The 17,500-nt window shown below is 44.2% G+C and overlaps 1 protein-coding gene across 1 annotated transcript in view; it reads left to right on the forward strand.

Annotated features, from left to right (window-relative positions):
- Window positions 1-17,500, forward strand: part of LOC108413484 (ephrin type-A receptor 7-like) — a 235,180-nt gene that overhangs the window by 134,307 nt on the left and 83,373 nt on the right. The window contains exon 4 of the mRNA XM_017686013.2: window positions 11,626-11,781. Coding sequence (XP_017541502.1) covers window positions 11,626-11,781 — 156 coding nt within the window. The remainder of the gene's footprint in view (window positions 1-11,625; window positions 11,782-17,500) is intronic.

Genomic DNA, 17,500 nt, shown 5'->3' on the forward strand with positions numbered 1-17,500 from the left:
TCTCTCTCTCTCTCTCTCTGTATCTCTCTCTCTCTCTCTCTCTCTCTCTCTGTCTCTCTCTCTGTATCTCTCTCTCTGTCTCTCTCTCTCTCTCTCTCTCTCTCTCTCTCTCTCTCTCTCTCTCTCTCTCTCTCTCTCTCTCACAGGCCTCTCATTTTCCTCTATTTCTACAATCGCTTGACTTCCCTTTCAACTTTTGCCGATGACATCCTGTCTCTTAATTAAACCGCAGACCCCTCAAAAAAGGAAATTAATGAAAGAAGAAGCTGTTAATTACACAACAAGGTCACCGCCGTTTTACCTTCACAGCTTAATTGCGGCCACTGATTGTGTTTCTGCCTCATTTTTTATTCCGCCTGCATCTTGACAAACGCTGTTAATTGTTGCTCGCCCGCTCGCGGCGGCTCCGGCGTGCAGGGAGGAAATAAGTGTGTGGTCTGTGTGTGTCCAGTCTGTGGACGGGCTGAGTGCGTAGTGAGAATTCATATTTTGTATTAATGTTAAAACCTTATTCTCTGTTCACTTTGCTCTTGCTATCTGTCATCATATGTGCGTTGTTATATGATACAAAACAAAAAAAACCATGAAATGACTGCAGTGAAGATCGATGGGCAGGCAGCCGCTGAACACCACCAAACACCGAACTACATTTATTGGCGGAATATATGTTTATTCGGTTATTATGAATAATAACTAAATTATTCTCTGCAAAATGCTGTTTTATGATGGTTCGTTTTATATAAACAGTAAGTCACTTGAGGCCCTCCTATGACACACGGCCTCCTGTGGCTTGTTGCTTTGATATATCATCGTGATCAAGGTGTGAAATGCAGGGGAGCCCCAGATTTAATAATGAATGCATGTTTTGACGTTATGCTCCAACACTGGTTCAGTGAAGCTGATTATCTGCTTCCCCCACAATCAGCTTCTGTCTTTAGTGTTCTTAACTACCTAGAGCTGCAGCTCTGCTCTGCCTCAGGGTGGCGCTGCAGCAGAATGGCTCACCCAGTCGGTCCTTCATAGTCTAGAAACCGTGACTCTGCCCGGATTCCTCCGAGTACCTGATTCACAACGATCAAATTATAATTTGATATTATTATAAAAGGCTTTTTGTTGGCCAGCGGACCCACATTTTACAGAGGAATCGGTTTTCCAAAGTTTCTGCGTACGAGACCTAAACAAGGCCGTGCTCCTCGGTTTGTAGCTGAATTGATTATTGCTACTTTCCTCCTAATATATTTACTGCATGCTGCTTCGCCGATCAGTTCTAACTCGGCTCGTTTCAGAGCCCGGTGTCATTGACGTCCCATCTCTGACGTCCCGCTGCTCTTAACCAGCCCCTTCACCAGATCCTCTAGGCACGAATCTCAGCATGCTCTCGGAATTGACGGCTGAAGTTTCCGGAGTGAGTCATTTTTCCCTCTTTTGTTTCATCTCTTAACGTTTTCCTCTTCAGAGGAACAAAGGAAGCGAGCGAGAGGCAGACAGACGGAGAGCTTCATTACTCTGAGCAAACAATAAGCAAGGCTGTTTGTTTGTGGAAGCAAATGCGCAAAACACTTTCCCTCCTGTTTTTTCTTCTTCCCTCATTCTGGCGCTCCGACGAAAATGTTTCAGATTTGTCTGCGCCTCGTTACGCGTGCTCCTCCTCAATCTCAACACCGGCATGCTCATCGGGAGAACGGCCAAACCTGGAGTTGTTGGTTGTGTGTGATTTTAATTACTTTATTTATTTATTTTTATTTTTTATTTTTTCAGTTCTGTCATTTTTCTCGAATGTCACACCTGAAATTGCTTTGACATTCGGATGCAAACATAAAGTGCAGGCATGTGGCTGATGAGTTTAGAATGTCCTTCCTCCTCCTCCTCCTCTCGGAGCGTAATGAGGGACGGCTGCTGGAGCAGATGTGGCTGCTGCGATGCTGAGATTAGGCTTGGAGGGGACGCTGCCTGCAGCAAATGAATTACTCTGATGAGACCTGATTTTCTCCAAAGCATTTCAAACTGCTTTTTCTGGAAAGAGGAAGGCGGCCTGTGATTGGATCTGCTGTTCAGCGGAATTAGTGACATTTTTTCCACACTCCCAGACGAACATGGGCATCAATTTTGGTTTCTTTTTGTTTGACTCTTAAGGCCCAGTCCCATTTCACCCCTCGCCCCTACCGCTGAGCCTTTAGCCCTGTTTTCCCCGTTCTCATCTAGGGGTGGGGGTCCTGATTCTTGTTGAGATAGAGGGGTGGGGTGAAGTGTTGGGGCTACATGACCCTCCAAACGGAGGTTTTTCAGAGACTCCAGACAGAGAGATACGAGAGACAGTGAAAAACTGGGCAGACGGAGAACAAGAGACCAAACAAACCCACAAATGTGAGAATTTCTCTGTTAAAAATGACAATAACTGCGATATTGTCTTAGTTTAATGTCATTTCAGGGTATTTTGGTCCTTTTCTCCATAACAAGCATAAAAATAAGCTAACTTCACCGTTCCATCTTAAATAGTCCAGCCAATGCTCCATTTAAGGTGGAACAGGATCTGAACAAGAATCTGGAGAATATCTGACTTCAGCTTCATATCACTGAAGAATTAGGGGGGGTGATAATAAATAACTGCCCCCCTCTTTGAAGGCGTCTGATCCCTAAATGTAACTAAAGCCCAGCAGTGAGGAGCTGAACTTTCCCCTCCTGGTTGATGATCAAACCCATTCAGTGGTGCTGAGGTCTGGACTCTGGGGTGGTCAGTCCAGTTTCATCTAGTCGTTGTTTTTATACGTCAGTGTCTCTGACCTGGTCTGTGATGGTGTATGCGAATTAGGTGGGCTGTGATGTGTGATGGCAGTGACCCCCCCCCCCCCCCCCCCCCCACGGTGGGCAACTGCACACGACAGAGCAGCTCTCTCTCTCTTTCTCTCTCTCTCGCTCTCTCTCTCGCTCTGCTATGTGTATTGGGGGCTGATTGGGTTCAGGGTGGGCCGTGTGGGGCGCTGCGGTCCCGGACATGAACAAATCGCCCCACATCTCTGCTAAATGGAAGTCATCCATCAGAGGGGACAGAAGGCAAACAGAGCCCCGAGACGGGCTGCTGGGCCACTTTTGATGATGTCACGTCCTGTCCTCCTGCCCCAGAGTGGGGTGACTTAATGTGGCGGTGAACCCGGCGCGAGAGCAACGGCGCGAGAGCAGAGCAAGAGAGCCACAGCGCGAGAGCAACGGCGCAAGAGAGGAACACAGAAAAGGTGTAATGTAAACCAGTCAGGGATGATCGAAGCTTTCTAAATAATTAAATGTTGGGGGGCACTGAAGAGGGACGGAGAGAGAGAGGGACGGAGAGAGAGAGGGACGGAGAGAGAGAGGGACGGAGAGAGAGAGGGACGGAGAGAGAGAGGGACACAGAGGGACGGAGAGAGAGAGAGGGACGGAGAGACGGAGAGAGAGAGGGACGGAGAGAGAGAGGGACGGAGAGACGGAGAGAGAGAGAGGGACGGAGAGAGAGAGAGGGACGGAGAGAGAGAGAGGGACGGAGAGAGAGAGGGACACAGAGGGACGGAGAGAGAGAGAGGGACGGAGAGACGGAGAGAGAGGGACGGAGAGACGGAGAGAGAGAGGGACGGAGAGAGAGAGGGACGGAGAGAGAGAGAGACGGAGGGACGGAGAGAGAGAGGGACGGAGAGAGAGAGGGACGGAGAGAGAGAGGGACACAGAGGGACGGAGAGAGAGAGAGGGACGGAGAGACGGAGAGAGAGAGGGACGGAGAGAGAGAGGGACGGAGAGAGAGAGGGACGGAGAATGACGTCTCCTAAAAGATGAAGGAATGTTTTTTCAGTGATGCGCCAAAAAACTGAAACCAGAATTCAGACCAGAGTCATAAAATATCTGAAAAATTCTTTTTAACCTCTTAAACTATTTTACAAAATAACACAAAGAGCGTCGGAGATTTTGGGCTTTCAGCAGTGATTTGTAAGCGTATAGTGATATGTGGAGATCATAAACCACTCGCTCTGTTTTGAGGAGAGATTTTACAAAAAAAAAGAAAATTGCCGTTAATTTGATGCAGGAACTGAATGACTTGCTTTACATGTAAACTCAGAAGGACAAACCAGAATCCACCCCGGAGAACACGAGGCTACATATCTAACTAATGAAAAGGGTTCAGATTGTTTTTCTAGATTCAGTCCATCCAGAAGCTAATTTAATTATCAGCTCAATGTAATTATTTTATACTCGAGTTCGTTTTTAACATAATCTGAGCAGAAACTGGGCGAACTGTTTGTGCAGCAGTGAAATGGAGCAAGAAAACGATAAAGTATTTTTTCCATTTGAAAATATCCAGAGAAGTTGAATCCTTACTTCAGTGCATATTGTTATGATTGATTATCACATTCCAGAATCGATACGCCGTCATGTGTCAGTGCTTATTAAAGCGTCTAAGACTTGGAGAAAGCCTGGAGTCTTCTGAAAGAAAGAGAGGAAAGAAGGAGTGAAGCGACACTGAAGCGAGATCAGAACGGATGGAAGAGACGGAACGGGTCCTCATTCGCGCAGCGCCAGCTGGCGACGGCGTCTCTCTGGCTTTAGTGAAGCGGTTGCCCGGATGAGGGTCGATGAGGAGGGTACGGCCGAAATGAGCGCCACGGCAGGCGCAGGTGGCCCCATAATGCTCAGTGCGGTTATGATTGAGGCTGAGCAGCGTAATATCCTGTAATTGGAGCTCGTGTCCGTGTTGATACTGTTGTTCCGCCGCTCTGAACTGGAGAGTGTGGAGGATTGATCTGATTATGTGGGCCTGTGTTTATCACGCGCCTCACAGTCCACATGTTCCACATGGCCCAAATGGCTGAGGTAGTCCTGCGTCACACCGGGATTAAAAGCAACTCTGCCTGTTTACACCACGCATTAGTTTTTCCTTCTGTAGCGTTGATGGAATGCTTTAGTAGAAATGTGTATGATGAGTCCTGAAGGATTAACATTTTTCATAGCATGATTTATTTACCTCTTAAGCAAAAAATGTCAATTTTTATTTATTTATTTTCATAAAAGCCCCTCAGATTAACAGAACCTGTGTTCTATGATCTCCACATTTCACTACATGCTTCCAATTCACTGCTGAGAGCCAAAAATCTGCGCCGCTCTTTGTGTTGTTCTCTAAAAGTGATGTTTCCAGAGCAGATCACTGAAGAGACGCCGTCTGTTTATAGTTTAGAGCCCAGATTTGGGGAAAAACGGGTCGACTTTCAGTAGAAAAACAAACTGAGTTCAGCTTCTTTTATTATAAGGGTTTAAAATGACGTCACCGTCTATTAGACTGGAGAGAAGAGCTACAGCCTCACACGACGCCCAGCTTCTGAATGGAGCTTATGGAGTAGGAACGTTATGAGGAACATGACCGAGTGCGGTTTGGGACCACCGGTGGTCTCGAGGAAAGTGTTCTTATTTGTATGTTTTATAAATTGTTTGACCTCATCTAGATCACAGAAGTTTTGTCACACTTTCATCGTCACTTCCGATTTTTTAAACATCATTTTTATTCATCATTTTTCTGGCCAAAGTTTATCCCGATGCCATCCGGACGCAATGCTATTGAGAGATGTAAACAGGCTCACGGAGACTGGACGTAAAAGCCGCAAAGTGACCCAACATCAGCAGGAGAACTGGCAGATTTGGTGGTGGTGCGAGGTAGAGGATGAGAGAGCGAGGGAGAGGGGTGGAGTGGCTCTAATGGGGCAGATAAGGATCTGAAGAAACAGTGATGGAGAAAGAGCAGCAGAGAGAACGAGAGGCGGAGTGAAGGAAGATGGACACAGAGAAAATGAGTGTGCTGAGCAGAGTCGGCCCCGGGGCTCCGCTCTCTCTCTCTGTCTGTTTTAATAACTCATCTGCTTCAATAAGCTTCATGTGACACTCCTCTCCCCTCAACGTTTCGCTGATGTTTAGACCCTGCTGACTGTTCCAGGCCACCGACAGTGATGTAATACTCGTCCATGACATTGGAAACTGCCCATAAACAAACAAAACGCTTTTCAGCCTGTTCAGATTAATATTACAGCCATTATAATCCCAGTCTGACAGCTATCTGTACTTTGTAGGTCAGATACAGAATCAGTGACGCTTTATTTTTACAGTGATAAAAATGCATGTCAGCCTGTGGACCGTGAACAAAGGGCGGCACAGGATGTCCCAGTTTGCTGAAGTTCTGCTAGATGTGGAGAAAGAGACTAAATGAGGGATGGAATAGAAGCTTTTAACCCTCTAAGTTTGGCCATTGCTACATTTAATATTCCATCATCATTGATCTGTACAAAAACACATCTGAGCACCTTTTATACGCAGCAGATCTCGGCGATACGGCAAAGCGGGATATTATGATACTTCAGGAAGTTTTTTACGATACATGTCCCGATGTTGATCTAATAAGTTAGAACAGACCAAGTACCCCACATTTTAAAAATACCACAAAAACTGAATCCAGGCACCTTTTAACATTGCACTGAATCCAGTTAAACAGGACGACTTCGGCTCTCTTTTCAGTCAAATAGGCAGCTGGAAAGCCGTATTTAAGTACTGACGATATCCGGGATTTGCTCAGAGAAGCTTGTGATCTACTGTGATGTCGTTTGTCATGATGATGGTACTTATTGTCATATTTCCCAGCTCTAAAACGCAGCAGCTTACAGGAAGCTCTGGTTCTACGTGGCGATTTATTAGGATGTTAGTAAATTAGTTTGTTCTTGTGAATAACTGATGATTTTGTAGACAAAGTTCTGCATATTGAAATGTGAAATTATTTTATTTTTGCAAACTTTCTCAGCCGGCATGAAGCCCGTCACTCGGGCCATCGCTGTTGTCTTTGCGCCCGGTGAACACTGAGGTGGCACTGCTTGCCAGATCTTTGAAGGTCTTGCTTGTTTTGTTAAGAGCACAAGATGCCATTTTGTCCCTTTGAGAATTTCTGTCCATTTAAAAGAAAAACAAACAGCAAACTCCACTCATAAAAATGATTAAAAGATTGGAATCATTCAGAGCGATTTATTGTGAAAAGCGTAATTCCAGAGAAATGAGTTGAGCTGTTCACGGTGGAGGTGATGGGAGCCAGATGTCCACGTCTAGAAACTCTCTCTCTGTTATCACGCCTGTTTTTTCTCCGGTTTGTATTCTGATGCTTTATACTAAGGCTGTTGCTCTCCGGAGCGGACCAGAGGAGGACGGGTTCCCCTTCTGACTCTTGGTTCCTCTCAAGGTTTCTTCCTGCTGCTCGGAGTTTCTCCTTGCCACTGTCTCCACTGGCGACGCTCATGGGGTCTCAGACCCGGATTTTCTGTAAAGCTGCTTTGTGACGCCACCTGTTGTAAAAAGCGCTGTATAAATGACCTTTGACTGGACTTTGACATGAAATGGTCATGAATTCACCGCCTGATGCCTCAGACACAGTTTTCTGATAGTTTTGAGAAGATTGCTTGGCCTAAAATGCCACTTTCAAAGTCCATTCATGGTGGAGAGCTACATGCAAGGTATCAACATTCCTTATAAAACTGAGGCGCAGGGATGGGCGATATGCCGAAGATACACAATACAAGACATTTTCACGATATCCAGTCTTTCTCTGAGAAGTTGGAACAGGCAAAATAGAACTTGTGATGGCACATATGAAGAATACTATAATAATAATAATAATAATAAACCTACAATGACAATGATTTTTATTAATTATTTTACTAATTGCACTGCACTAAATCCAATTAAACAGGCTTAATTACGGTCAGTTTCTAATCACTCTTGTATGTAGTCAGTGTTTAAGTATGGACAATATCAGAGATGCACTCAGAAAAGCATTTTGTGACATAATTCATCATGACAATGAAATATTGTCATATCGCCCACCTCACTGGTGGTTCTGGATGGTAAATAAAGTGTCTACATCTGTGTTGTAGTCATGGCGTCGCCTGGTTCCCATCACCACCACTGTAAACAAAGCTGTATGACTGTGCAAACCTTTCTGAATGACTTTGTTTACATCTCAGCCACTAAATTATGCAGAAAATTCCCAAAACTCACTCGAGGTCCGAGTGGGTTAACTGGTGTCCCGTGCGAGGAGGCCAGGCACTAACGCAGCGCCTGTGTGATCGACGGGACCTTTAAAATAGAGCTTTCTCTCCACCATTAATGCGGATTTATTCCATTTATTAGAGCGCCTTTCATAAATTAGAATTAGCAGCATAAAGCCAGTGATCTGAATATGGTGGCATGAATTATTGATTCCCCAGCAGCCTCCTACAAATCTAGCCTGACATTTGGAAATAAGACGGCATAGAATTATGGCTCGAAATAATGAAGGCCATTTGGGTCGAGCGCAAAGCAAACCCTCTTTTAAGACTTATTAATATTCATTAATACCTTCTGTCAGAAGCTCGGCGAAACAATTCATTGTTGGCGTTTACTGTATTAAGTGCTTTATGATTTATTGATGCATGTGCAGGAGCTGAGAGCTGAGCGGGGCTGTGAAGAGAGAACCTTCGGTGAAATTTGATCGTTAAGACAAAAAGCCTGAGCCTTGTCGTGCGTTTCCACGACCGTAAATTTAGTTTCTTCTCTTTTGTTTTCTGCTCCTCGACTTGCCTCTCACGTCTTTTACTGTTTGTTTGTTCTCCATCAAACTCGACGGATGGCCCTCTGCTGGCTCTGGGCTATAAAGGCGAAATACCTGCCATGCGAGGATTCCAGTGTGCTTACTATTAAAGCTGCTGTGCGCGGCACCTCCTCCGCAGGAGAACTGAATGCGTCCCTGCTGTCTCTTCCCCGGGCCTCGTCTCGGGCCTCTTACTCAGCAGACGCTCCTCTATCTCCACCCCAGCATCTGTCCTCCCCGGAGCACTGGCTCAGATCGCCGCTATATCTGTATTACGGCACCTGGAAGGAGCTATGAAACCAGTCAGACTCTCCGTGTCGCTTTAATCAGCTCGAGCTAAACGCCACACCAGACAAATTGATGAGGACGCAGCCAGCTGGCGTCGGCGGGGGTGCGTCCACCTCCCCCGCTTGGGGGTTCCTGCAGGGAGTTTGGCACCGGTAATTGTTTGTGGTGGCACATTTTTCTGTGCAGATGTTTTGTGGCTTCGACGTTCTCCTTAGGGACACAGTTGGCTGGTTCATGGCAGGAGGAACTCGCCTGATCCCAAAACTCCTCCACCGGCATTAAACTCCCGGTTAAAGTGGCCTTTGAGGAAGAAGTGAACTGAATATGAAATTGTGATGTTTCCCAGGAAAAAAAGGACAGAAGAACTGAGACAGACAAACCCAAACGTCTGAACACCCGAGTTTGCATGTTTTGTAGATGAGTGCTGCTGCCGATGTGTCAGTAGGAAAGTAAGTTAACACGTCGTGTACAGGGAGCAGATTATTTGCTGAATGGAACATATTAGAAAAAAAATCAAATAAGATCCGGTAAAAATTCAACTCCATTTCCAGGACGGTTGGGACACTGAGCAGTGCGTACATAAAAAAGGATGAAATGATGAGCAAATCATGTGAACCTCAGTTTTAACGGACATTAGTATAAAGACAAGATATCAAATGTTAAAACTGAAATTATATCGTCTTTTTTTTTTTTTTTAATATTTGCCCATTTTGCGTTTGATGCCAGCAGCACATTCCAAAAAGTTGGGGCGGTGGCTTTTTTACCATTTCTCAATTTCAATGTTTGATATGTTGACTTTTTTTCAATGAAATATAGAGAAATGATTTGCACATCACTGCATTTTGTTTTTATTTACATTTTACACAGCGCACCAACTTTTTTGGAAATTGGGTTATACATGTTTTGTTGATTTGGTGGTAAAATATTAAAAATATTATGTGGTCTTCTGCTCCTATGATCCAGTGTTGAGGTCTGGACTCTGGGGTGGTCAGTCCATCGTCCAGCTTCTTTGTTTGGTGTGTCCGTCTCCTTTTCTCAGTGAGGTTCTTCTTGATCAGCTACACGTCCTTTCAGACCCACAGTGCTGAGTGGTCTCCTCACAGTGGAAGGATGGACAGAAACACCTGTGGATGTTTTCAGATCTGAAGCAGCTTGATCTTCTCCTCTCTCTCAGAGATCAAAGCTTTCAGTGCTGTTTATCTGATGGGGCAGTTTTGGGGTCGACCAGCTCTTCCAGGTGGTTGTTAGGGGCCACATGTCCTCTGGAGCTTGTAACCAGTTTTTGAGATCCAGTTTTGGAGACTCGTTTATTTTGCTTTGACTGGTCTCTGAGTTTTGAACAGGGCTGTGTGGAAGCAGGCGATGGTGTAGAGCAGCACCGCTGATTGATTTTCCGCCTCGGGAACGACGTCAACCGATGCACCGCACAAACGAAATAAACAGGGAGGGCTTCAAACTGACGGCCATCAAACCTGCTGGCTGTGGTGCAAATCTCAGACGCCGCCTCCACGCCTCGGTTTAATGTGAGGCTAAAGGCTGATTTGGGAGGGCGGGGTGGCGTCGGTGGGATTGTAATGACGGGCATTAGACCAGCAATTATTCCGTCTACATGCTTCTCTGTTCTACAGACTACAACTGTTCCACATTCTCCGCACTTCTGAGGAGGGAGGAGGGTTTGATTTGGAAGGTGATGTGATGTTCATGGTGTCGGATCAGAGTGGGATTCACGATGCTGCGTGATCTGAAGTTTTTTCCACTGAATCTTTATGCGTTAATGTACCATCACTGCAAAAGTCCCATAGCAAAGCCTTATTTTAATTCACTGATTTGTTTACACGGCATAAAAATGCTGCCTTTCCATTATTTCAGCAGTTTATGATGAACGGACTGAGAAATGATCCAGAATTACTGACTATATTGAAATGTCTGACAAACTTCACTCCCTCTTGAATATTCCGATGGAAGCTCATCACAATATAATATTCACCAAAATGTCTTTGATGTTCAGCAAACGCAAGCAAACCCAGACGATCCCAGTACAGTACAATACAATCGCCAACAGCTACATCTTTAACCAGACTCGAGGCGGAATGAAGCCCTGCAAGAGCAACGAAATGACCAAGGAAGGTCCCGACGTCCGAGTGGTCCGTCTTGGTGGACGTCCTTCATTGTTCTGTGCTCTGTCACCTCTGCTGCTGCTTTACTGTGTTCGTCTAGCAACTGCTTACACTAATCTTATGTTGTTTATTTCCAAGCTCTTAATTAGAGGCTATTAACATCAGCGTAATTGTGTCGCGTAAGCGTTTATACGACTTGTATCATGAGTTATATTGTTCATAGAAGATAATTAGTTCACATTATCAGTCATACTGACAATTAGATCTAATAAACGGTGCCACCTGTTATATTGTTCTGTAAAGCTGCTTTGTGACAACATCTGTTGGAAATATAAATAAACTTTGCTCACTGGGCAGCTTCTGCTGTCTGGCCATTTTATTAGAAACACCCAACTTGCTCTTTTGTTAATTGGCCACATTATTAGAAACACCCACCTTGTGCTTCCACTCACTGGCCACTTTATTAGAAACACCTAGAAATTTTAATTTTAAACTCTAATCAGCTGATGTTGCGAATGCGTCCAGGTATAAAGCGGATTTGCGCTCTTCTTGCTTGGACACAGTGAAAAAGTTCTAATAGTGTCTCGTTTCATGTTGTTTTTGCAGCGTGTCCTAAGGGAACCTATAAAATGTCATCGCGGCAACAGGAGTGTTTCCCGTGTCCGGCTCACAGCGTGGCCGAGGAGGAGGGATCCGTGCTGTGCGCCTGCGAGGAAGACCACTTCAGAACGCCGCTGGACCCCCCCTCTGCCCCATGCACACGTACGTATAGAGAGAAATAGACATTATATTAACACATTACACACAAACTGATAACTCATCCTTCAGGTTAACTGTGTGTGTGTGTGTGTGTTCTGCTCTCAGCTCTGATCCTGTAACCCTTTTCTATTGATCCGCTTTTTAATTTTGTTTATGGTAGGATCGCTCTGTTATCTCAGAGCGAGGAGAGAAAATCCCCGGCTTTACAGCTCCAGCGGGTTTTCTCTCCTGGCTGTACGGAGATCAGTGATAAATTTCATAGCACCGTAACTGCACTTTTAATTACAGTATTGATTAGCCTGCTTTTTTATCTCTGACCGGCCTTGCGATAGCATTTATAGAGGCACAATTACTGCATTAATTACATTATTGATTGTGTAATTACTATTATAAGCAGCTACCACAAATCTGTATTTAGAGGATAGCAGTGAAAAGGCCGAAAGAGGGAGAAGGAGAGATTAAAGAAGAAGTTACAATGAGAGCTAAACAATTTCAGAATGACACGGAGACACGGAGACGACTTCAGTTCTGTTTAATCTAATCTCTGTTTACGAGATCTTATTGACAGGTCGTTGGGTGGCTGTTGAGAAAAGTCCATAACTTGCATTACTGATTATATCACAGTCACAAACTTGCAGTGTAATTGGCTGAGAACCGTTGTAAGACTGCCAGTGTCTTACATCATATCGACAGAACCGAAACCTCCTATTGTAGTGATCACGCTGGTGTTCCAGCTAAAACACTGCAGTGAAGTTTGGTGTCTTTGTTAAAAAATCGTCTCACAAATGGATGAGAAACTGATCAAAGCAGTGAGACAGGTGTGTATGACTTGTTCTCTAATGTTTATAAGGACGTTTCTAGCCTGCTGCAAGGTTCAGTCAGTAGTACCATGAACCAGCAGCACCAGGTGAGCCCTTGAATATTGGTCGATATCAATACCAGTATCAGTACTGAAAGCTTGAGTACTGGCCGATACTGATAATATCAGTACTGAAAGATTGAGTACTGGCCGATACTGATAATATCAGTACTGAAACCTTGAGTACTGGCCGATACTGATAATATCAGTACTGAAAGCTTGAGTACTGGCCGATACTGATAATATCAGTACTGAAAGATTGAGTACTGGCCGATACTGATAATATCAGTGCTGAAAGCTTGAGTACTGGCCGATACTGATAATATCAGTGCTGAAAGCTTGAGTACTGGCCGATACTGATAATATCAGTGCTGAAAGCTTGAGTACTGGCCGATACTGATAATATCAGTGCTGAAAGATTGAGTACTGGCCGATACTGATAATATCAGTGCTGAAAGCTTGAGTACTGGCCGATACTGATAATATCAGTGCTGAAAGCTTGAGTACTGGCCGATACTGATAATATCAGTGCTGAAAGCTTGAGTACTGGCCGATACTGATAATATCAGTACTGAAAGCTTGAGTACTGGCCGATACTGATAATATCAGTGCTGAAAGATTGAGTACTGGCCGATACTGATAATATCAGTGCTGAAAGCTTGAGTACTGGCCGATACTGATAATATCAGTACTGAAAGATTGAGTACTGGCCGATACTGATAATATCAGTGCTGAAAGCTTGAGTACTGGCCGATACTGATAATATCAGTGCTGAAAGCTTGAGTACTGGCCGATACTGATAATATCAGTACTGAAAGCTTGAGTACTGGCCGATACTGATAATATCAGTGCTGAAAGATTGAGTACTGGCCGATACTGATAATATCAGTGCTGAAAGCTTGAGTACTGGCCGATACTGATAATATCAGTGCTGAAAGCTTGAGTACTGGCCGATACTGATAATATCAGTACTGAAACCTTGAGTACTGGCCGATACTGATAATATCAGTGCTGAAAGCTTGAGTACTGGCCGATACTGATAATATCAGTACTGAAAGCTTGAGTACTGGCCGATACTGATAATATCAGTACTGAAAGATTGAGTACTGGCCGATACTGATAATATCAGTACTGAAACCTTGAGTACTGGCCGATACTGATAATATCAGTACTGAAACCTTGAGTACTGGCCGATACTGATAATATCAGTGCTGAAAGCTTGAGTACTGGCCGATACTGATAATATCAGTGCTGAAAGCTTGAGTACTGGCCGATACTGATAATATCAGTGCTGAAAGCTTGAGTACTGGCCGATACTGATAATATCAGTGCTGAAAGCTTGAGTACTGGCCGATACTGATAATATCAGTGCTGAAAGCTTGAGTACTGGCCGATACTGATAATATCAGTACTGAAACCTTGAGTACTGGCCGATACTGATAATATCAGTACTGAAAGATTGAGTACTGGCCGATACTGATAATATCAGTACTGAAACCTTGAGTACTGGCCGATACTGATAATATCAGTACTGAAACCTTGAGTACTGGCCGATACTGATAATATCAGCACTGAAAGATTGAGTACTGGCCGATACTGATAATATCAGTACTGAAACCTTGAGTACTGGCCGATACTGATAATATCAGTACTGAAACCTTGAGTACTGGCCGATACTGATAATATCAGTACTGAAAGCTTGAGTACTGGCCGATACTGATAATATCAGTGCTGAAAGCTTGAGTACTGGCCGATACTGATAATGTCAGTGCTGAAAGCTTGAGTACTGGCCGATACTGATAATGTCAGTGCTGAAAGCTTGAGTACTGGCCGATACTGATAATATCAGTGCTGAAACCTTGAGTACTGGCCGATACTGATAATATCAGTGCTGAAACCTTGAGTACTGGCCGATACTGATAATATCAGTGCTGAAACCTTGAGTACTGGCCGATACTGATAATATCAGTGCTGAAACCTTGAGTACTGGCCGATACTGATAATATCAGTGCTGAAACCTTGAGTACTGGCCGATACTGATAATATCAGTGCTGAAAGATTGAGTACTGGCCGATACTGATAATATCAGTACTGAAACCTTGAGTACTGGCCGATACTGATAATATCAGCACTGAAAGATTGAGTACTGGCCGATACTGATAATATCAGTACTGAAACCTTGAGTACTGGCCGATACTGATAATATCAGTACTGAAACCTTGAGTACTGGCCGATACTGATAATATCAGTACTGAAAGCTTGAGTACTGGCCGATACTGATAATATCAGTGCTGAAAGCTTGAGTACTGGCCGATACTGATAATGTCAGTGCTGAAAGCTTGAGTACTGGCCGATACTGATAATGTCAGTGCTGAAAGCTTGAGTACTGGCCGATACTGATAATATCAGTGCTGAAACCTTGAGTACTGGCCGATACTGATAATATCAGTGCTGAAACCTTGAGTACTGGCCGATACTGATAATATCAGTGCTGAAACCTTGAGTACTGGCCGATACTGATAATATCAGTGCTGAAACCTTGAGTACTGGCCGATACTGATAATATCAGTGCTGAAACCTTGAGTACTGGCCGATACTGATAATATCAGTGCTGAAAGATTGAGTACTGGCCGATACTGATAATATCAGTGCTGAAACCTTGAGTACTGGCCGATACTGATAATATCAGTACTGAAAGCTTGAGTACTGGCCGATACTGATAATATCAGTGCTGAAAGCTTGAGTACTGGCCGATACTGATAATATCAGTGCTGAAAGCTTGAGTACTGGCCGATACTGATAATATCAGTGCTGAAAGCTTGAGTACTGGCCGATACTGATAATATCAGTGCTGAAAGCTTGAGTACTGGCCGATACTGATAATATCAGTGCTGAAAGCTTGAGTACTGGCCGATACTGATAATATCAGTGCTGAAAGCTTGAGTACTGGCCGATACTGATAATATCAGTGCTGAAAGCTTGAGCACTGGCCGATACTGATAATATCAGTGCTGAAAGCTTGAGTACTGGCCGATACTGATAATATCAGTGCTGAAAGCTTGAGTACTGGCCGATACTGATAATATCAGTGCTGAAAGCTTGAGTACTGGCCGATACTGATAATATCAGTGCTGAAAGCTTGAGCACTGGCCGATACTGATAATATCAGTGCTGAAAGCTTGAGCACTGGCCGATACTGATAATATCAGTGCTGAAAGCTTGAGCACTGGCCGATACTGATAATATCAGTGCTGAAAGCTTGAGTACTGGCCGATACTGATAATATCAGTGCTGAAACCTTGAGTACTGGCCGATACTGATAATATCAGTGCTGAAACCTTGAGCACTGGCCGATACTGATAATATCAGTGCTGAAAGCTTGAGCACTGGCCGATACTGATAATATCAGTACTGAAAGCTTGAGTACTGGCCGATACTGATAATATCAGTACTGAAACCTTGAGTACTGGCCGATACTGATAATATCAGTGCTGAAAGCTTGAGTACTGGCCGATACTGATAATATCAGTGCTGAAAGCTTGAGCACTGGCCGATACTGATAATATCAGTGCTGAAAGATTGAGTACTGGCCGATACTGATAATATCAGTGCTGAAAGCTTGAGCACTGACCGATACTGATAATATCAGTGCTGAAAGCTTGAGCACTGGCCGATACTGATAATATTAATAATGAAACCTTGAGCACTGGCCGATACTGATAATATTAATAATGAAACCTTATTGGCCGATACCGATGGCAGTATAAATACTGTAACCTTGAGTATTTGTCTGTACTGATACCTGTATAGCTGTAAAAATGCAGTAGTCTGAGCTCACGGCCAAACGCACCAACCTGCTTATACAACTCCTCAGTGCGTTTAATAAACACTGAAGTCGTTGAACACACACACATGAATTCAGCACCCGCGTCCTCGCATGCGGCTGCGTCGCCGCTCTGTTTATTTACTGTGTGCTCTGCTAATAGCTCTGTAATTGTCTTGCTGCAATTAATGAGTTTCATTAAGATCCGGCTTCGGAAACTTCAGGAAAAAGGGGCTGAATGTCCAACTCTCAGATACTGAACTCTCCAGCATGAATAATACTCTCGGAATTGTAATATCCGACAGAAAGTGATGCGCGATGCTTTGTTCCTGACTCCTCTTTTCGGTGGCTTTGCGCTCATCTCCTCAGCGCTGTGACTCGTTGGTAGTTTGTTTATTTAATTTGTTCGTCTTCAGAAGGAGCAGGTGAAGGTCAGAGCCAGAACAGACTTCCAGACTGGCGGAGTCGTCAGAGCCTTTGCTGTTACACGGCTTCTTTCTCCGTGTAGATTCAGGCTCGGAGAATAACAGTGGAATGGCACTGAGGCGGCTTTACACGCCGAGACCTTCACACAACTTTAGCTAAAGAAGAAGCAGAGAAAATTGTCCTGCGCTGCATAACATACAGACTCGAACAGACATGAAACCTGTTCAGCCAGAACAACGGCTGAATCTCACCTTGTTCAATATTGAAATCTTCCCTGCTAAAAAAAACAAAAATCATAGAAACCATTAAAAGTTCCTGCTGGTGTCCAATAGTCATTAATGGTATTGTGTGTGTTCCTGATGGGTTGACATCACACTGTAAAGGACTCTAATGGTTTAGCAAGTGTGCTGATTCCAGATGCATTTGATGGGATCTTAATGGGATCTAAAGGTGTCGTACAGAAAATCTAGTGATCTCCATTAAACCCATCCCCATTAGAAACCAAATCAGGCAGGTGTACTGACATTGAAATACCGATACCGAAACCTTGATGATCGACCGATACCGATATCGAAACCTTGAGGGTGGGCCGATACCGATATCGAAACCTTGAC

This window comes from Pygocentrus nattereri, chromosome 14 (assembly GCF_015220715.1).
Source record: "Pygocentrus nattereri isolate fPygNat1 chromosome 14, fPygNat1.pri, whole genome shotgun sequence".
NCBI lineage: Eukaryota > Metazoa > Chordata > Actinopteri > Characiformes > Serrasalmidae > Pygocentrus > Pygocentrus nattereri.